Source organism: Oncorhynchus nerka, linkage group LG22, assembly GCF_034236695.1.
Source record: "Oncorhynchus nerka isolate Pitt River linkage group LG22, Oner_Uvic_2.0, whole genome shotgun sequence".
Taxonomy (NCBI): Eukaryota; Metazoa; Chordata; class Actinopteri; order Salmoniformes; family Salmonidae; genus Oncorhynchus; species Oncorhynchus nerka.
In genome coordinates this window covers 89,575,652-89,597,665 of record NC_088417.1, presented here as the reverse complement: position 1 = coordinate 89,597,665, position 22,014 = coordinate 89,575,652, and the positions used below count along the sequence as shown (strand labels likewise).

General features: G+C 39.3%; 2 protein-coding genes and 1 long non-coding RNA gene across 4 annotated transcripts; 2 read left to right on the top strand and 1 right to left on the bottom strand.

Moving 5' to 3' along the window:
• Nucleotides 1-1,832: 1,832 nt before the first annotated feature.
• LOC115118439 (Golgi phosphoprotein 3) lies at nt 1,833-8,859 on the top strand. 2 transcript variants are annotated; one of them, XM_029647038.2, is made up of 4 exons: nt 1,833-2,247; nt 2,559-2,690; nt 4,340-4,454; nt 7,075-8,859. In XM_029647038.2, exons 1-4 carry the CDS (start codon nt 2,044-2,046, stop codon nt 7,341-7,343), a joined length of 720 nt encoding a protein of 239 aa, XP_029502898.1. In that variant the 5' UTR covers nt 1,833-2,043; the 3' UTR covers nt 7,344-8,859. The 2 variants fall into 2 exon arrangements, with proteins under 2 accessions (XP_029502898.1, XP_029502897.1); XM_029647037.2 differs by lacking the exon at nt 7,075-8,859 and adding an exon at nt 4,685-6,753 and having other exon boundaries at nt 1,834-2,247.
• On the bottom strand, nt 6,909-12,392 carry LOC115118441 (uncharacterized). The gene is made up of 3 exons (XR_003861842.1): nt 12,323-12,392; nt 7,706-12,110; nt 6,909-7,579 (listed from the first exon to the last, which is right to left on the bottom strand). It is a non-coding gene; the product is annotated as an uncharacterized LOC115118441 (long non-coding RNA).
• Nucleotides 10,628-21,492, top strand: LOC115118440 (activated RNA polymerase II transcriptional coactivator p15-like). Its single transcript, XM_029647039.2, has 5 exons — nt 10,628-10,717; nt 17,505-17,586; nt 17,869-17,997; nt 18,100-18,208; nt 21,104-21,492. Exons 2-5 carry the CDS (start codon nt 17,506-17,508, stop codon nt 21,181-21,183), a joined length of 399 nt encoding a protein of 132 aa, XP_029502899.1. The 5' UTR covers nt 10,628-10,717; nt 17,505; the 3' UTR covers nt 21,184-21,492.
• Nucleotides 21,493-22,014: the final 522 nt, after the last annotated feature.

Below are 22,014 nucleotides of genomic sequence, written 5' to 3'. Positions count from 1 at the left end.
TAAAAACTAGTTTTAATGACTGTATGTATACTTCCGACTTCAACTGTATATCCCCCCAATAGAATCCCCATACTTTATGTGTTATGGGATTTTTTTATGAATAATGACTCAATTATGTATACATTTAACGTAGAATTATAACAAACAGAATTCTACCCTGTCTTTCTAGTAGTGTTAAATAATGTTTGTCCTTTAGGAAGGGGTTATGTAGCAGGTATATCTCTCTGGTCACCCCCAAAACCAATTCTTTCTTTGGCCGCCTCTCCTTCCAGTTCTCTGCTGCCAATGACTGGAATGAACTACAAAAATCTCTGAAACTGGAAACACTTATCTCCCTCACTAGCTTTAAGCACCAACTGTCAGAGCAGCTCACAGATTACTGCACCTGTACATAGCCCACCTATAATTTAGCCCAAACAACTACCTCTTTCCCTACTGTATTTATTTATTTATTTTGCTCCTTTGCACCCCATTATTTTTATTTCTAGTTTGTACATTCTTCTACTGCAAATCTACCATTCCAGTGTTTTACTTGCTATATTGTATTTACTTTGCCACCATGGCCTTTTTTTGCCTTTACCTCCCTTATCTCACCTCATTTGCGCACATCGTATATAGACTTGTTTATACTGTATTATTGACTGTATGTTTGTTTTACTCCATGTGTAACTCTGTGTCGTTGTATGTGTCGAACCGCTTTGCTTTATCTTGGCCAGGTCGCAATTGTAAATGAGAACTTGTTCTCAACTTGCCTACCTGGTTAAATAAAGGTTAAATAAAAAATAAAAAAATAGATCTAGGAAGAAATTAATGTATGTGGGTGTAGAAAGAGAATGAAGAGGAGCATTAACCTGTTTGAACCAAGAATTCAAAGTATGGCACAAACACCAAATTGAGACTCTGCATGCAGAATTCTGCACAAACATCCTCTGTGTGCAACGTAAAACACCAAGTAATGCATGCAGAGCAGAATTAGGCCGATACCCGCTAATTATCAAAATCCAGAAAAGAGCTGTTCAATTCTACAACCACCTAAAATGAAGCGATTCCCAAACCTTCCATAACAAAGCCATCACTTACAGAGAAATTCACCTGGAGAAGAGCCCCCTAAGCAGTCTGGTCCTGGGGATCTGTTCACAAACAAAAACAGACTCCCCCCCCCCACCCCCCCAGGACAGCAACACAATTTGACCCAAAATTAAGGAAATATTTGACTATGTACAGAATCAGTGAGCATAGTCTTGCTATTGAGAAAGGCCGCCAAAGGCAGACCTGGCTCTCAAGAGAAGACAGGCTATGTGTACACTGCCCACAAAATGAGGTGGAAACTGAGCTGCACTTCCTAACCTCCTGCCAAATGCATAACCATGTCAGAGACACATATTTCCCTCATATTACGCATATCCACAAATAATTCAAAAACAAATCCATTGTTGATAAACTCCCATATCTATTGGGTGAAATAGCACAGTGTGACATCACAGCAGCAAGATGTGTGACCTGTTGCCGCAAAACAAGGGCAACCAGTGAAGAACAAACACCATTGTAAATACAACCTATATTTATGTTTATTTATTTTCCCTTTTGTACTTGAACTATTTTCACATCATTACAAAAGTGTATATATAAATAATATGACATTTCAAATGTCTTTTTATTTTGGAACTTCTGTGAGTGTAATGTTTACTATTAATTTGGTATTGTTTATTTCACTTTTGTTTATTATCTATTTCACTTGCTTGGCAATGTAAACATATGTTTCCCAAGCCAATAAAGCCCCTTAAATTGAAATTGAGAGAGAATAGAGAAGAGCGAGCGAGCGCATCCTCATCGGACGTCATCACTTGTCGCCATATTGGTTCAGGAAGTTGAAAGTATCAAAGTAGGAATCTGTTGCAGGTTTGCTGCTGTATTTATTCGAATATTCACTTGATCTACACCACAGTTTACGACAGCCGTGTTCATTTATGCATCGGAAACCCTAAAACCATCTTGAGGTACAGAAATCATTTGTATTTATCTGTTGTTTGGACGTGCATCCAGATGACTTCCCTAACACAGCGTAGTTCGGGCCTGGTGCAGAGGAGGACCGAGGCCTCTCGTAATGCAGCTGCCGACAAGGAGAGGGGGTCCGAGGATGAGGACTACGAGCCACGCCAAGAGGAAGAGGACGAGAAGGGAGACTCCAAAGAAACTCGACTGACGTTGATGGAAGAAGTGTTGCTGTTGGGATTGAAAGATCGAGAGGTATGTTAGCTAGCTATTGTCGTTAGCCTGTTGTGCTAGCGAGCTGAGTTAGCTTGCTAAAGTTAGCTGGTTTGTTTACGTTCTAACCAGCTAACGTTAACTAGTTAGCTAACATAATAATGTGCTATTCCTACATTTAGGTAGTTAACTAACATTACTAGCTGTATTTTCATGAAATATTCAACATTACAACCTGAAGGTTATCAAACGTGTCACTTTGTGGCGTGTCACTTGTATGTCTGTTTTATTTATCCAGGAAGTGTCGCTAACCCTGTGAAGCAATACGGACTCATTACAATTTTTTCCAACAGGGATACACTTCCTTCTGGAATGACTGCATTTCTTCTGGTCTTCGAGGGTGTATGGTCATTGAACTGGCTTTGAGAGGAAGACTGCAGCTAGAGGCTTGTGGCATGAGGAGGAAAAGTCTGTTGGCCAGAAAGGTGAGCACTCACAAGTTTCAAACCTTATATTAAAACACACAGATAAACTTGGTCGCCTGCCAAACAGCCGGACTTCCGTCTTCACCCGACGATGATAATAGGGCTGTCCCGAACTCGTCATACTTGTATTTGTAATCCTATCCGTTTACCACTTAATAGGATACTGGTAATTGGATTTACTCACGATCAGAACACGCTCAGAGCGCTTCTGATGTTCCTTCATTCATTCACACATTGTTCACGATCCCGACATCTGAAAGGCACATGACTTACATTCATAGTCCTAATTATCAACAAAATAAGTTCATAAATAATGCATCATGGCGGCTACTGCTTCATGCATTTATTTCTTACGATTTAGTTGGCTCGTCCTAGAAGCCTAGGCTACATTTCACTTTCGAGAGGAGCAAAACTTATCCCAACTTGTAGCCTTTGTCACAACATTTCTACAATCAAAACTATTTACATTTTGTAATTTTATTTTCTAATCTGTTGCTCAAAAAACATGTCTGGGGGAAATAATAACAGCAAGCATGCACTGGCATAGCTCACTGCATGATGACAAATATGTCTTCTTCAGCAATGGAATAGCCTATGCAGACAGACAAAGAAGCCCACAAAACAACACCAAGTAGACAGAGAAAAACAACCATACGGTGGTATAAAGTAAAACTAAATTGATAGCTAGAACAACAATGACTAGCTATGGATTGTGATTCTCCAGTCCAAACAGTTTGATTCCTAAGGTGAGTGAGTGTAAGGGGAGCCTTGCGTGTGTATCTGGGGAATTAAGGGACGGGAGAGCAGCTTCACCAATGCAATTGAGTTGACGGATAAAGTAATAACCAATAGCAAAAACTTCCATGATATGGCCTCAAAAGTCAACTGAAAATATAACTAGATAGCTAGCCGCTTTTCTTCTAGCTATCAATCAATCTATGGATTTTGATTCACAATGTTTGGAGAGAGTTGTGAGTGAAAGTGGGAGCCGTAGCATTTGTGCAAGAGACTTATCTGTCTGGGAAAACGAGAGAGGCTTTTTCTAATCCAATCATGGCCAACACCTGTCCGTGTCTTTACTGACAGCAGAATCAGCCTGTTGAGGCAGTATTTGGCATGGCTTGAGTGATATGACAAATTCTGGCTTTTGGCTTTCTCCGATTACAGAAAATTACATTGTTTCCGGCAAATTCCTCATGTCCGTATTGATACTTGTTTTGTCATAATACCCCTAGACAATAACAACACTGATCTGGAGTGGGAGGGGTCAGAGTCCAAAATGCCAATTCGAACATGCCAATTGATGGAATGTCCGAGCTTTGATTGGCAGCTCTGAGTCGTTGCTGATGCATGTCAAATCATACAATGCCTGAATGGGTATTTTAAGGATCAGCAAATCACATGATATGTTATAGCAGTCTGGTGCCCGACTGCATAGTCGATGACGTGGCACGCAACCATTGGTTGATACATGAGACATCTGAGCCGGGCAACGCAGCCTTGGCCTTCTGCGTGTTTATGCTGACGAGGTGGTCTGACGTGTGTTTTGCGTGTTGCAATGTTTGGAGGACTAGCAGTGTAAGCCAACACTAGCGGTGTAAACCTATGTGTGTTTGTGACCTTTTTAAAACGGGTTTATTTTTGGTCAGGTGATCTGTAAGTCGGACGCTCCTACAGGAGACGTGTTGCTGGACGAGGCCCTGAAGCATATCAAAGAGACCCAGCCCCCAGAGACAGTTCAGAGCTGGATAGAGCTGCTGAGCGGTGAGCAGAAATGGATTACCCCCCCCCCCCCCCCGTCTTTCTCCTGTTCTCTTAAATCTCTGTTTATTTTACTGGCTTTCTTCATTCTCATGTAGATTTGATTCAATACATTTGACAGGTGCTCTCACTGTGCCCCCTCCTTTCCCTCTCCCATACCCAGTCCATTTTAAACAAAATACCTTTGTTTTATATATAATATAGGCCATTTACGATTTTGACTTGATGTTCAGGTGAGACGTGGAACCCATTGAAGCTGCACTACCAGCTGAGGAATGTCCGTGAGCGCCTGGCCAAAAATCTTGTGGAAAAGGGCGTTCTGACCACGGAGAAACAGAACTTCCTCCTCTTTGACATGACCACACACCCACTGACCAACGACACCATTAAACAGCGGCTGGTCAAGAAAGTCCAGGAGTCCGTCTTGGACAAGTGGGTGAACGACCCGGGGCGCTTCGACAAGCGTGTGCTGGCCCTGATCTTCCTGGCCCACTCTTCAGATGTGCTGGAGAACGCCTTCGCCCCATTGCTGGACGAACAGTATGACCTGGCCATGAAGAGGGTACGTCTGCTGCTGGACCTGGAGCCAGAGGCAGAGAGCACCAAGGCCAGCGCCAACGAGCTGCTGTGGGCCGTGGTGGCCGCCTTCACCAAATGAAGACCTACCGGAAACAAACAGACGGAACTTTAAAAAACACTACAGGCCTGTGGGGCTCAGAACTCCCATGTTCTGATATGATGATGGAGATGGCAGAGATGATTAAGATCACAGAGGGCGGCTCTCCCTCTGTATTGAGACAGGGCAGTTACCCCTGACCTCTGAGTCACTGTCCTGTCCTCTACCTGGCCAGTTGGTTGACATCCAGTACCCTGTGGGTGTCTCCCAAATGGCACCCTATTCCCTATATGGCTCTGGTCAAAAGTAGTGCACTATATAGCGAATCGGGTGCCATTTGGCACGTGACCTTTCTGTTCACTGTGAGACCTTGTGTAACCTTGAGCACTTGTGTCAGTAGCTGGCACCCACACAGGTCTCTGTTCTTCCATTTAGAAGGGACTTTAAAACTGCTAGGCCTTGCTTGACCACCATGGCCCAGACCTACCACCATGGCCCAGACCTACCACCATGATCATCTGACCTGATATGATGACCTACCAGAGGACCTAATATGATGACCTATGACCTACCAGAGGACCTGATATGATCGTACAGAACATTATTTGTTCTTTGCGTTAGTCACTTTGAGGAGGGTGCATTCTACACAAGCTCTTAGACATGACCTATAGACATCGTGTCGTTTTATCTTGCTAATAAATGTTAACCATCTCCAAACCATTTTGCACATTCAACAAGGGATCTGGAAGGGTTTAATATTTGTATAAAAAAAACTAACAGAAAAATTATTGTAACGTTTTATTCCAAGCACCATTTATTTTGTTCAGGGCACTAAACTATACAAACTTTATTCCTGTTCAGTTTTCCTTCCTGTCCCTCTCCATGTACTAAAGTGTTGTAGCTTGTGAATGCCATCAGTTTCAGATTAGTCTCTGCAACTCTTATCATCCTATTGCAGATATCCAGACATTGCATGTCTCTTAACAGGCAAACTGGTTTCGGGTGTTCATGTGTGCAGTCATATTTTGAAGAGGTACAGGCTCAAGAAAGAAATTCTCTCAAATCGGACAAATGTCTTTGTCCTTTAGTTAGTGTATTGAAAAATATGACTGGATAGGAGTGGAAGCTTCTCCTAAATCAGGCTAATTGTATTTTATATGGCTTAAAGTGTCCCTATCTGGCAGTATAATCTTAACGCTTTTGATTTTATGCCATATGTATTTTATTTTCCATTGATACATTTTTATTGCTTTAATATAATTCACATTTCATTCAGATTTAGATGGTCGTCATCAATGGTTTGGGCTTTTTCTTTCCTCTTCTATGCCTGTCTGTTGGTTTTACTGTTCATGACTCGGTGAGTAGGAGTTGCCCCCAACCATTGACACGGGGCAGATACCATTTGATCCCCGTAATGGTTAACGTTAGGACAGGCGGTAGGGTTAGCCGATCCTAGACCTGTGGTTAGGGGTAACTTCTACCTTGAGCATTTGACTCACCTGGAGGCTGTAAAGACCAAGTATGGTGTAGGGATCGGATGGGGATGATGATTATATGGTATGGAGAAACTGATTATGTAGAATTTGATAAATGAATGTACAGCGTAATAAATGAAAGGGTGTTCTCTATACTTCTGTAGGTTTTTTTTTACTACACAATAAAGGATATTTTAAGTGCCTGAATATAGCACTGTGTAGCTCTCCTGTCATTCTTATCTGCCTTTTTGTATCACAATTCCCTGATGAAGATGAATTTGATTATTTCTATATCATACACACCATTTGGCTGAAACGGCCTACTATCTGACTGACATTGAACAACCAATACAGATCATTTCAAAATATTGCAGATTTTGAAAACTTTTAATCGCTCAAGGCACAATTATTTAAAACAAAATGAATGTAATCCTCACATAAGGCATCAGAGCACTTCAAAGTCATGTGTCCATGATCCAAAACATGTCCCCAACAACTGATAATCCTCCTTTGTCATCGTACTTTCTTGTAGGATCAGTCCTGTCAGCTCTGGTTCCGATGTTCGCGTTTGACGTCCATGTGAATGGCTGCCCATCGGGCTACCAAATGTCCCAACGACAAACCAGCAGAGGTCCACTGGTTTTGCCATTACACAATGTTACTGATCCTTTTCACTCTCCATTGACATGGTGGGGGGGGGTGAGCACTGGACACTTTGCCATTGAATATTGGATTGTGGTGCAGGTCCAGGCAGACTGTCTTCTTGACTTCCATTTCAGGTGGCTGCAAATGCACCTCTGAACGACCAGGCGGGACTGCTGCACAGCTACTAAAACTGCGGACTGAGATAGTATTCTATCTTCTTGTTTCCGTGATCTTCACTGAGTGGGTTGAACTCCCTCACTTAACTTTGATTATATTCTTGTAATGTTTTGTCAATATTTCCAATAATTTGGATCTCCAGTCCAGGGTGTCACTAGCGAGGACGTCTCCAACTTTACGCAGCTGATGCGCACAGTCCAGAATGGCAGTTAGATCTGGAGAGAAGAGAAAGTCATAGTTTAGTCAAGCAATTAAACATAGTACAATGTCTCATTTGTGGTAAAATCTTAAATTCAATAGCAATTTTAACAAAACTATCAAATGAGCTGTTACGTAATTACCTTGTCCAGTCATGTTGATTTGCGCTTGCTTTCTGTTTCTTTGTTGAGCTCTTCAAGAGTTCTGTTTGTACTTGTGGTACAGAGTAGACTTGAGTATCCAAACGTGTTCAGCTGTGTATGGCTTGTCAGTCAGTGAGAGTCTTCTGCTAATGTCAGAAGTTCACTCCATTATATAGCCTTAATGATGGTGATGTAAGTTGTGGATCCCACCTGTGCTAGTCCCGCCTCCCAATCACCTGCTGTTTTTACAGTAATTTTCAAACCTATGTTGTTAGACACGTCCTTACAGATTGAACTGAAATCAGATAGGCAGCTGTTTATCATTGTAGGCTAATTCCCTTGGAAGGAACACAGTGATATGTCCTTGTTTGCATGGAATCAAATTGTGCTATTGTTATTCCATTTGTACAGTGAACTTCAGTCAACGGTTACCATAGCAAAATATTTTTGTTTTGCAAACAGAGCAGACCACTGACTCACCACATCCTAAAGCAATTGCTTAGGATACATACATACATACAGTATATTCTATTTTTAGTAATACATATTATATAATTGGTCATTTGTGGGGTGGGCCTAGAAAAAAGGCAAAAACTAATTTTTGGCCCTCACTGGGCCTCACTGACAATGGGTGCCCAAAGACCCAAGTTAAGGTTCATAAGGACCAGAGATAATAACACTATTTATACTATTTTGTGGAATAAAAAGATCCTCATAAATATCTGAAGTATTGATGCATATATTACTAGACAGTTATATCCTTATAATAATAGAACATTTCAATTAGGGATATTCTCTTGGCCTCCATTTGAAAGTTAATTGGCCCAGTGCACTTTGCACAGCATCAAGCAACAGTCCATAAAGTGTGTGATAGGTGACGCTATGTGTACAGATATGTTAAGTGTACACTACACCTGCAATCAATACTATGCTGGCTTAGGACACATGTTATTTGATATTTTTTGGATTGGAAGAGAGCTTGCACACTTACATAAACCAGTCATAAAAATGTATTGGTTTGCTCAAAGTACAATCGGGAGTTCATAATTAGAACACAGGACAGGAACATCTGCCAACAGTTAACCTGTGATTGAAACATACGTCAATTGATGAAGTGACAAATGACAATTAATAAAGCTAGATTGATTGTGCAACATGGCAAGTGTTTCTAAGAAATGCAGGTGCATTTGAGGAATAATTGTTGACCCTATAATGAACATTACAGAGCATCAGTTGACCTTACTATATTGAGTTTGACCTTTCTGGAGGTTAATTTTAGGGTACTTTGTGCTAACTTTCATGGGTTAACAAATAATGTCTAATATGTGTCAAAGTCCTGTATCTGCACCAGATTCAGATCTGATTTGAAGATAATTTCCCTCCTGTCCTGAGTGTCCTTATATCCCTGGCCATAATAGCTACAACAGTGGTGACTAACATGTTGTGGCTTGTCCTGGGTGTGCCTAACAGATGTGGGCCAGTACTGTACAGTTCTGCTGTGAGTGCACCTGCTGTCAGCTGACTCTTGGGTCCAATTTATTGGTGCACCCTATAGCAAAACGTTTTGGAAAGGAAAATGAAAAAATGGTTTCTTATTGGACAAGTTCAGGTAGTCCCTCCAAGTTTCATTCCATTTTCCTTTCTGTTTGGTGCCTGGTGAATATGACCCTTGGTTGAACCCGGAGGCTCAGAATGACATATTACAAGGAACTTGTAAACGGAATTATAAAACACAAATGTTATGTTCTCTCCCCCTAAGGTTACCAACGTACTTTGACCCGTACTTAACATTGTGCCAAGGAAGATTTTATAGGATGTTTTCATATTAGGGCCTCACAATGTGGAGCAATTGTATGCTTCTGTTTACAAATCTCTTGTCACCTTTAACCTACTCTCAACAATAACATCCTTTCTTCCAAAAATGGAACCTTCAGCTGTATAATGAACCAAGAGATAAATGAACCCTTAATGTTGACCTGATGCAAAGGAAATTAGTTGGATATAGACCTATCAGATACTACACTGTGTCTAGGCCTAGTTCACAGAACCTAAAACAACTCTTACAAGCATTGATATAATACATTATTTTGATATTTTAGTGATTGCTAAAATGTATGCATTTTTTTCTTCAGAACTGTTGTCAAATTTACTATCAATACAAATGCTTTCTGTATGCATGTATTTGATTTAATAGCATAAAGACTGTAAATGTGGCTTTTAAAGGGGGCAATATGCATTTGCAACTTCCCTTTTTGGACTTTTAAATTCATGATATTGTAGGAAACGGGCAAACGACAGGGAAGCAAACACGGGTCACTGGTGTGAAAGGCAAACACCCTGCGCATCACACGAATAGGGTTACCCCAGTTGTGGGAATTGTATATCGAGCATCGCTACAATATAACCCATAGATTTTTTTGAAGAATTGAATTTATAAATGCCTCATGAACTGTCGTACCCTATCAGAAACCAACATATTATCTTGTTTTACTCCAATGTTTGCAAACAATGCAATTGTAAACAAACACTGTATAGCCTCAAAACATGGTATATACTATAATTTGTATATTGTGTATGGTAAGTAAGTCCTTGCATCCATAGCTGTCAATGAATTTGAGTGGTTACTGGTTACATTTCTCTAGAAACATCCCTCAGCTATTTACCTAAACAGCGGCGCGGTGTTGCTTTAAATCGCAGATTGCCGCTTTAAAATTGTTAACACAGCCTACTAACTGTGACCAGAAGCACAGAAAGAGAACATAATTTCCCACAATTCAATATAAACGGTACGTCCGGGTGCAACGAACCTGAAGCAAACTCGCGTGACTGACTTCTAGATCACCGGAACAGTAGAACAGCCTTGTGGTGAAAGTACTTAATCCAGTTCATTTGGAATCAAGATCTGGTAAACCTCGAACCACTAGGGTAGACATTTTGCAGGCCTGTATCTACCGCCTTCACGCACTGCATCCGCGAACACTACACTCGAGCTCATACAGGGAAACATTGCACGTAAGTACTGTAGCTAATGTTGCTATTTAGATTTAATCCCTAGAGCGAACGAACCCCTGTGCATAGCTATCGTTATATGCAACATTGTAACGTGCTGCAAGGACGCTGCTGTTGCATGCTTGATTGATTTGATCGTGATACATTTTTGCATTTTTGGTTCATTCAGGCCTACCTATCTAGAAAATATGTGTACTATAATAACGCAATGAGCTGTGCAATAATTCGAGCGAAACAGTCCTATATTGCGAATGAAAATAGTGAACAGAACAGAACAATGACTCATTTGCATATTCGATGATCACGTGGACAACTTTTGGATACGGTGAAAATAATATTGGCAAATAATATACTGGTTTTATTGCTTTAAAAACAGTATATTATTTGCCTGTATTTTCACCTTCTCATAATCCAAACAACCACCACCATTACCAGTAGTTATTTCATACAGGTTCACTTCTTATTTGGGGAAACGGTAGCCAGGCAAAATTTTCTTCGCACCACATGACAATTTGTAGAATTGCAAGAACGAAGCTATAAACCTGCAATATTCTCCCCACCAACAAGAGGGGTGTGAACAATTTGTGTCATGAACAGTGCTTGTGCGTACGCGCGCTGGAAGGGGGGTCAGAGTGAAAACATTTGGGAACCCCTGATTATTATGGATAAAAGAGCGAGATTTTTTTTTATTTGTCAAATGCCTGTCAAGCATCGATCATGTCACCAGAATAGGACACTCGATATTTTTGGAAAAGTAGCGTCAAGATCACCGTGGATTTTCACCAAGTCAAATTCATAATTTATTTAATCTGTAGCTTAATAAACTGAATGGTTTCCCAAGTCGTAGTGGGAGGAACACAGCATATAAACTCGTGACTCCAAATTTACTTTGATATGATGGTTGTTGTATCAATATTTGCGCATAAAGGCGTTTCCAGCGCCATTTCTGGCATAATTAATTTGACCAGCATTTAAACATCCCACCATTTTGAACCAACAAATGATCCGTCGGCATTTATAAAATAGTGCCGAAACTTCCTTTTTATATGACAGCTGTCGTGATTTATTTTTATACAGTTGACTTTACTGGCATAAAAACTGTCTGTAAAATGTTTTATAGTGTAGCTATTTTTTCTAGGCTGGAAAATGTTCAGTGGAAATGTTATAGATATCTGCATATTATCAACCCAAGATGTCTACAGTATGAGGTATCCCAACCGGCCGGTAGATGGCGTTAGTATTCCTTATACGTCGTTTGCCATCTGCTTCCAACTGGAATGTACGCAGCCTGCTATACACTCATGACCCCCGGCGACCGGCTCGTACATTAAACATCCTCCATTCAGGCTGCAAAGGGCGTCGGTTTCCGCCTTAACTAGCTTTAACGGCGAGCCGCCTGAAAAAAAACGACAAATATGCGTACTGTCTCAATAAAACAACTTTCCATCATGCTAGTAGACTGGCTAATGCTACTTCCTGATGCTCCACATAAAGATGAATGAAAACAGAAAGTAGCTTTTTGGTCTTAATTTAAGGTTAGACAAGGTTAGCAATGTGGTTACGGTTAGAATCACATTTTTGTAAGAAGGAACAATTGTAGAAATATACCTGGTTTATGACTTTTTGGCTGCGGTAACTAGTGACGACCTTCAGCCAGACTGCTACAACCTGATTGGCTGAACATCGGGAAGTAGCATTTTTGGTGGGAAATTGTGTTTTATTATGACAGTTGTTGCAGTCCAAACACTTAAAAGACACACCCTACCCACTCAGCCCTCAAATTAAGTGGACACTTTAGTTATTAATACTTATTTCCAAGTGAAAAAGGTCTTAGGAACATATGAATAATAAAAAAAAAGTTTTCATATGCTCTTAAAATAGCAGGTACCCTTTTATTAAAATTATTATTTTGAATTTTATTTCTCAGAATAGTTCCTGATTAGACTAAAGAGGGGTTTTAGTCTCTCTTACTACAAAGAACCCTTGGTTTGGTCTTGAACATAATATTCTGTTGAGTTGAATTTCAAAAGCCGTTTTTGGAATAAGCTATTTTCACTTTAAATTGACTTAAATGGTGAAGATCTCGGGTTCCTTCTCACTTACGTTCACTGCTCCTACGTTTGACTCATCCTACTACAGTTTATACTTTTATATAATCTTTGTTGTTTTGTCTTTGTCTATAGTTTCTCTTAATGTTAGTGGGTTACAAAATAATGTGAAGCGCAAGGCCTTATTTTTATTTGCTGAACAATTTCGAACAGATTTCGGCTTTTTTCAAGAGTCTCACTCAATTTCGGCTGATGCCAACTTCTGGAGGTTACAGTAGGGCAACGATATTTGGCTTTCCCATGGATCTGAACGCTTTGCTGGTGTCACTACAATGAACAATACCTTTGGTGGTAATATTCTACACTCGGAATGTGACCCCTTTGGTCACTTTATTGGTCTTTTGATCAGTTACAATGACATTACACTCATTACTGTAAACTTCTACGGGTACAACACCAAACATTAGAATGATGAGTTGCTTGAATCTATAGAGAAACATATACTTCATTGGTTATCTAAATTTCCCAAATGTTATTATTGATAGGAGGGGACTTTAACATTACTATAGATAATTCAACTGATAGATGGCCCCCAGGTAGTCCAAGCAATTAGAATTTGGGTTTAATACTCTTTATGGAAAAGTTCAATTTTACTGATATATGGAGAGAGAGGTTTCCGGCCGACAGATTATTCACTTGGAATAACAAAACCGGTTCCAGACAATCCAGAATAGATGTTTGGCTTATATCCAAATGTATTGATGGGGAGTGTGTTACTACAAATATTTGTACTACTCCCCTCACAGACCACAGGGCCATTTACATTGATTTCAGAATATTTACCCCTGATACCAACCTTGGTAGAGCATCCTACTGGAAGCTAAATAGCTCGTTATTAAATAATGATATAGTTACGTTTTGAGGTTAAAGATCTGCTCTCACACTTTTGGGAAAGGGCTTGTGAAGAAAAATCTTATTGCAAGAACTGGGAGCTCTTTAAATTTGAGGTGTCCAAATACCTTAGAAAATATGGTAGTAAGACCAGAAGAGCTGAGGAGGAAAAGGTGATCATTAAGATAACTTCCCTTTCTCAGAGGTCCCCAGTCAGCCTCTCTGGGGAGGAGAAGATGGAACTGATTAAATTACAAAATAAACTGGATAACATAAATCGATTAAAAGCAGAAGGGGCCTTTATTAGATCCAGGCAAAATGGATTGAGGAGGGAGAACAGAATTTATCCTGTTTCTTTAGACTTGAGAAATGTCACTCTACAAATAACACTATCCATAACTTAAACATTGATGGTGTTATTACAGATGACCAAAAATTAATTGCTAAATACTGTAGCAGTTTTTACAGAAAATTGTATAGCTCTACGTACTGTCAGGAATCCACATATGTTTTTTGACTCACTGAATAATGTTCACTCTCAGTGACATAGGATCTAAGTGTGATGAACCCATCAAAGTTGAAGAGATTATGGAATCTATCAAACCTTTAAAATACAATAAATCACCAGGTGTTGATGGAATTACATCAGAATTTTACAAATTATTTTCTGAACAAGTAGCTCCCTTCAAATAGGAAGTCTTTTTAGAGAGTATTAAAAACAATGTTCCCCCTCCTACAATGAGTCAGGGGTTAATAACACTGATACCTAAGCCTAAGAAATAAGTGCTGCTCATCAATAACTGGTGTCCAATTTGTCTTCATAATAATGACTAAGATATTAGCCTTACTACTTTCAAAAATAATGAAAGAAGTCCTGGATGCAATCATTGATGAAACGGTCTGGCTTTATGAGGAACATACATATTTCTAACAATATCAGACTAGTATTAGACATACTTGACTACTCAGACCTAATAACTGAGGATAGCTTCATATAATTTTTTAGATTTTTATAAAGCATTTGACACAGTAGAGCATCCTTTCCTCTTCCACTCCCTTGAGAGACTTGGCTTTGGGTATTTTTTTTCTGTAAGTCTATTAAGACTCTCTATCAAATTGAAATATGGCACCTCACCTAGATTTGAGTTAAAGAGAGGAATTAGGCAAAGTTGTCCTATCTCTCCGTACCTGTTTTTATTAATCACCCAACTTCTTACAAATTCTTTAAATAACAGTCCTGTACACGGTATTTCCATAGCTGGTAAATAAATTATTATAAGCCTGCTGGCTGATACTACACTTTTTCTGAAAGACCCTAACCAAATTCCCATATCGATCAATGTGATTACAATCCTTTTCCAAAGCATCTGGTCTATATCTTAACATTAATACATGTGAACTCATAGGTGTCAAAGACTGACACCTTCATATTATGGTATTCCAGTTAAAGAAGAACTGACATATTTAGGCATAACCATTACAAATGATCAGAAGTCTAGAGGCTTACTACATTTTAACCCTCTTATTTTAAAAACCCAGAATAAGCTAAATCAATGGCTACAGAGGGACTTATCTTTAAAAGGAAGAGACCTTCAGCCTTGGTTATTAGGAATCTCTAGACCAACATATGGCACTCTATCTTTTTATCTTGATGGTAAAATAAGCAAGGAGATAGACCAGATGCTTTTCAACTTTCTGTGGATAAACCATACCCATTACATTAGGGAAACTGTTGTAATGAACACTTATAACATTTTCTGGACTTTACTACCTTAAATAATACTTAAGATCAATTGAATAAAACAATTCCTAAGAAGACCCACTTCTATGTGGAATTTTATTCCTCATCATGTCTTCTCTACTTTTGATGGCCTTATCTTCACGTTGGTTTGCAATTATAATATTGACAAAGTTCCAGTGAAACTTTCTGCTTTTCTTCGGCAGGGTTTCTTGTCATGGTCCTTAATTTCTAAGCATAACTTTTCTCCACACAGATATTATATATGGAATAATCGGGATATATTGTATAAAAATACTTCTTTGTTTTTAGAATATTGGTTCCCGAAATAATAACCTATTGGTGAGCCAACTGGTAAATGCAGAGGGTCTTTCACTCAATTATAAGGAATTCTTATCACTTTACAAGGTCCCTGTAACGCCTAAAGATTTGCAATTGTTTTAGATGCCATTCCCTCAGGTGTTTCTTCATTATTCAGGAACGTGTCAAGACCTGACCCGCAGAGCCTACCTTCCGTTGACCCTGTTGACTCATCAGTAGGAAAGATTTGTTTCTCTATTGGTCCATTCAACAACAGAGCGATACAAACCTTGTTTCAGCAGGATATTGTATCTATACCTTATGTCATACCTTATTGGAATGGATTTATTGATATCTCTTGGGAAAAAGTTTGGATGTTGCCACACACACACCTACTTGTTAACAAAATTAAGGAAGTTTCCTTTAAAATTATTCATAAATATTATCCTGCCAACCACTATATGAAGAAGTTTAAGGAAAACATCAACTCAAATTGCTCCTTTTGTAATGACCACCCAGAAACAGTGTTGCATCTTTTTTGGCATTGTATTCATGTAAGAAAACGGTGGCAAGACATCAGTAGATTTATAATTGAACACATTTTTTTAATGAAGATCTTACACTATTGTGGATAGATGTACTGCTTAGATTCTTTACCTATGATAGAAATAAGCTGAAACATTTTTGTGTAATTCATTTAATTATACTTTTGGCCAAATTTCATATTCACAAATATAAATTTACAAACAAAACACCACCTTTTCTTACCTTACAAAAATAAATTGAACTGTATATTAAGACAATTAAATACTCTACTAACAAAAAAGCTGTTAGAATAATAAGTATGTATGTCCCTAAAGGTCCTTGTGTAATATGATATTGTACCCCCTAGCCCAATTGTCCTTTTTGTACATTATTTATATAGACTTGTGTTCCCACATGTACTTCATGTTTTGATTTGTTGTTAATAAAAAAAAACATTTAAAGGAAGGAAGGATTTTTAAATGGATCATTAAATGGACTTTTCTTAGCGGATGTACAGTCGTCGCAAATTGAATTATGGGAAGTTTCAGGCCAGGAGTGAACATAATTATTTACTCGCAAAGCCGACTAAAAACAAGGGCTGAGGGGCTTACGTATCCAAGCAAGGGAAGTTTGCAAATCATTTCCCCAAAGTGCATAAGGCAGGGTGTGTCTTTTTAAGTGTTTGGACCGTAGTCCTCAACTTAAGTATATTTTCCCAGGTTTTTTTTCTCTCCCCGGCGGCTCGCCGTTAAAGCTAGTTAAGAAGGAAACCGACGCACCTTGCAACATGAATGGAGGATGGTTTTTGTACGAGTCGGTCGCCAGGGAACACGAGTGTATAGCTGGCTGCATACTTTCCAATTGGACACAGATGACAAATGACATAAAATGAATAATAGCGCCAGCTGCTGGCCAATGTCAGACGTTTAAAGTTTTACTTTGTAGCTTCATTTATTTAGGCAAGTCAGTTAAGAACAAATTCTTATTTACAATGACGGCCTACCCAGCCAAACCCTCCCCTAACCTGGACGACGCTGGGCCAATTGTGCACCGCCCTATGGGACTCCCAATCACGGCTGGTTGTGATACAGCCTTGAATTGAACCAGGGTCTGTAGTGACGCCTCTAGCACTGAGATGCAGTGCCTTAGAATCCTGCGACACTCTGGAGACAAAACACTATGATTGAACAAAATCATGCAGATTGTAATGTAGATTTATTTGAAAACATTGTATGAAGTTCTATGGAAGGATGGTATTTATTCAGCTATTGCATCCCTCCTTTTCCAGGATGCCCAAGTCAAAGGAAGTTCTGTCCTCAAGCTCTGGCAGTGGCAGTGGCAGTGACTCCAACAGTGAAGCTGAGACCAAGGTAAATGTGACTCTTCTATCCCCCCCCCCCCCCCCCCCTCACACAGCCATAGAGTAAAGACAGCCTACAGTACTCTTGTGACTGTTTTGTAGTTCAGTCAATCAAATAAAAAAAGGACACAAATATTTAAAAATGCTCAGACGGGTTCAATATGGAAGCTGTGTTTTTATATAGTATTTATGGTGCTGATGTCCATATTGTTATCAGAAGGTTAATTTTGCACTTTCAAAACAAATGTTTATACATATTTCTGTGACGTATTGAAATGAACCCCTGTTGTAGTCCAAGAAGAGAAAGCAGGCAGCACCAGAGAAACCAGCAGCTAAGAAACCGAAAGGGGGAGAGAGTTCCAAGCCGGGTGGAACTTCCAAGGGAAGTCGCAACCAGGACAAGGATGACAACAAGTTCCAGGTAAGCAGTGAAGAACAGTGTTAGTCCATCCCCAGTACAAAAGATGCAACATTACCTGCATGTCGATATGGTTTTGTCTCTACGTTACTTGTTTTATTTTAGATTGGGAAGATGCGGTATGTGAGCGTTCGTGAATTCAAAGGTAAATGTCTGATCGACATCCGTGAGTACTGGATGGATCAGGAGGGGGAGATGAAGCCTGGCAGGAAAGGTAAGAAACCTGTCATTGGGGTGTGAAACCTACTACAGGGCCCCTGGGGCCTCATTTATAACTGTTGCGTAAATTGAACACCAAATATCTGCGCCATGTCTGAAAAGACTGCGCACGCTGACAAATATTGAGATTTATTAACTTGGATCACACCATACATGCATGTTTCCTGTTATAATTCAGACTTGTCATAAAACTATGTGCGTGAATGAGAATTCTAACTGAAAAACACCCATCATTCATCTTTTATTGTGTCAATAACACCCTTATTTGCTGTATACTTTGTAAGTATTGGAATCAGGTCAAGAGAGTATGTAAAGAAAATAGCAACGGCGAACATAATCAAATGTCTTTGGAGGTGTTGGACATTTCCTTTTTCTTGCCAAAATTGTGTGGACCTGTAAACAGGTTTGAATTCAATGTTTTGCAATAACTTTTCCCTGAAAAAAGATTTTCTGCACTGCCTGCAAATTCTTGTCTACTCTGGGGGAAAAAAGGAAAACTACAGTGTAGGCCTGCCGATAAAGGTCAACAAGAAGTATCAGTAAATAAATTATTTTGATTCGATATCATGACTATGTAAACAAGGGACTGCTCATTTTGCTGGTTATTTTGGTAGCCTACACTTCAATATAAAATATTAACTGTCTGTTCACACGTTGAATTCTATTGTATGTTATAAACTGCGCCACCATGCAGATCCATAGAGCATAAACTTGAAATTATAATCACCTATCTAATAGGCCCAATTAAATGAGGGGTGCATGGTAATTTGGTGTATGGCTACTTCGGGAATGTTAACTTATCATGTCCAGAAAATGTGAGGAATGTAATTCCACAATGGTTATGATATACAGTATTATGTTTATAAATTAAATATAGTTTATTTGAGAAATTTGATGTTACAGTATTCAGATGTAGCCTGCAAATAATCAATGGAAAAAATGAACCATCTGTTCTACTGTTAAACTGCTCTTCGGCTCAGATCTCATAGAGCAAAATACTTGAAATAGCATATCTATTTGCTACTGTGAAGTAGGTCCAATTAAATGAGAGATGGGACGAATTCTAGCCTATCCTAACTTGTTGTAGGCCTATAGGCTATTTTGCAAGTATGAAAAGGTGAGGAATTTATAATGCAACGATTGTGGAAATTTAAATATATAATAGGAAATAGATGCCTATTTCTAATTATTTTAGAAGGCAAAGATTAAATACATTGATTTTCGTTCTTTTAAAAAATGGCAACTTATTTTATATTGTTATTATATTTAGCTAGCTGTTGTTATGAGTAAGAGTGTCATCATATATTCCCCAAAGCTACTAGGCTACTTTTGCCTTCGTGTAATGAAATACTTCAACCACTAGAAACTATCCGTACGCATGGTCTAAAGTTTACGGGAGGATAAGCACATTCTCACGTCATGTTCACTTTTTAGAAATGCCAACTTTTGCATGAACTGGTGCGCACATGTTTTGGGGCACATTTAGTGTTTACATGGTGTTTTATAAATGAGTCACCTGGCCCCTGAACCAACAGACATGCTGTTGCTATACAAACATATGGATTGATTAATCATTGGTTAAAATTGTTTTATTGTCATTTTGGTGCTTCAACCAACAAGGATATATATTTGTTCATTCATGATTTGTAAACTGCTAGGTATGAACTAATTGACTGTATTATAAACTCATTAAGTGAAGTTACATTTCAATATGGGTACTTTCATTTCTAAAGGGGCAATCAGCAGTTGAAACAATAACAAAGCTTAGTAATGGGGCTGGAGAAATGTAACAGCTCTCAAATTCATAGACCGAGCTGTACAGTCGTGGCCAAAAGTATGATGGCAATTTGCATATACTCCAGAATGATATGAAGAGTGATCAGATGAATTGCAATTAATTGCAAAGTCCCTATTTGCCATGCAAATGTACTGAATCCCCCAAAAACGTTTCCACTGCATTTCAGCCCGGCCACAGAAGGACCAGTTGACATCATGTCAGTGATTCTCTCGTTAACACGGGTGTGAGTGTTGACAAGGACAAGGCTGGAGATCACATTCATTCACACCTGCCTGCTGCCATTCCTGAGCAAGTTCTGTACTGGTGGTGCCCCGATCCCACAGCTGAATCAACTTTAGGAGACTGTCCTGGCGCTTGCTGGACTTTCTTGGGCGCCCTGAAGCCTTCTTCACAACAATTGAACCGCTCTCCTTGAAGTTCTTGATGATCCGATAAATGGTTGATTTAGGTGCAATCTTACTGGCAGCAATATCCTTGACTGTGAAGCCCTTTTTGTGCAAAGCAATGATGACTGCACGTGTTTCCTTGCAGATAACCATGGTTAACAGAGGAAGAACAATGAAACAATTCCAAGCACCACCCTCCTTTTGAAGCTTCCAGTCTGTTATTTGAACTCAATCAGCATGACCGAGTGATCTCCAGCCTTGTCCTCGTGAACACTCACACCTGTGTTAATGAGAGAATCACTGACATGTCAGCAGGTCCTTCTGTGGCAAAGCTGAAATGCAGTGGAAATGTTTTGGGGGGGATACGGTTAATTTGCAATGCAAAGAGTGACTTTGCAATTCATCTGATCACTCTTCATAACATTCTGTAATATATGCAAATTGCCATAATACAAACTGAGGCAGCAGACTTTGTGAAAATTAACATTTGTGTCATTCTCAAAACTTTTGGCCACGACTGTACAATGGTTACCCAGATTTCATGTTTGACATCAAGCCCAGTGATGCTACTCTCCAGATTCTATAACTGAACCTAGATCAGTGGACCTGCCTCTGTCTAACTTGTCTCTGGTATGTCCCAAGGTATTTCACTGATACTAGATCAGTTTACTAACCACTCTCTGACTGGTCTCTGCTCTGTCCCCAGGTATCTCACTGAACCCAGAACAGTGGAACCAGCTAAAAGATCAGATCTCTGAGATAGATGATGCTGTGAAGGCTATATAGAAGGGAGGCCTCTGGCTGCCTGGGATTTACAATCCACCACCTTACATTCTGTTTTTGTTCTTATCTTTACAACTTTTTTTTTTTATATAATCTTAGTGAAACGTTTTTAAAGGAAGAGACCAACATTTTTAAAGTAATTACCAAGACAACATTGTGTATATTTTAAGCTAAGTTTCTGTTGATTTGTGCTGTGTTTTGAAAAACCCAACATGTTTGTTGAGTGATTCTGATGTAGTGAAAGGTGTGTGTGAGAGAGAGATTGGGTTTGCTCTAATAAGTAATTAATAAAAGCCATTTAAAGGGACAAAACATATTGTATGCTTATTTTTGTATTAGTAGTATCACTAACCACTAATAACCTATGAACCTGAGTTACATTACTAGCACTGAGGTGGTTTGCCCTAGTCAGAAGCCCACTGTGTGCTGTTCACCCTACACTATCAACTCAAACATGCATATCACTGTCCTATCTACCTCTGATAAGCCTTCCAGTAAAGCAATAAAAATAGCCAACATTAACATACGTAGCCCAAGAAACAATGTTAAGGAAATGGACAGTTGCTAGTAACAGAACATGTATGTGTGTAAAATGCTTAATGTATGTGACATTAATCAAGCTGTCCACTCAAAAGGAAGCTGCAACATGGTTCAGGTTATCAGTCAACCTACCAGGGTATTTAGACCGGCATAGGAATGAAATCAAAGATCACATTTGTACTAATGCTGCAGAAATCTGCTCTAAAGCAGTATCCCAATCCATTAGATGTAGAGCTCATAATATAGTAGCCATGTCTAGGAAAACCAAAGTTCCAAAGGCTGGGCCTAATATAG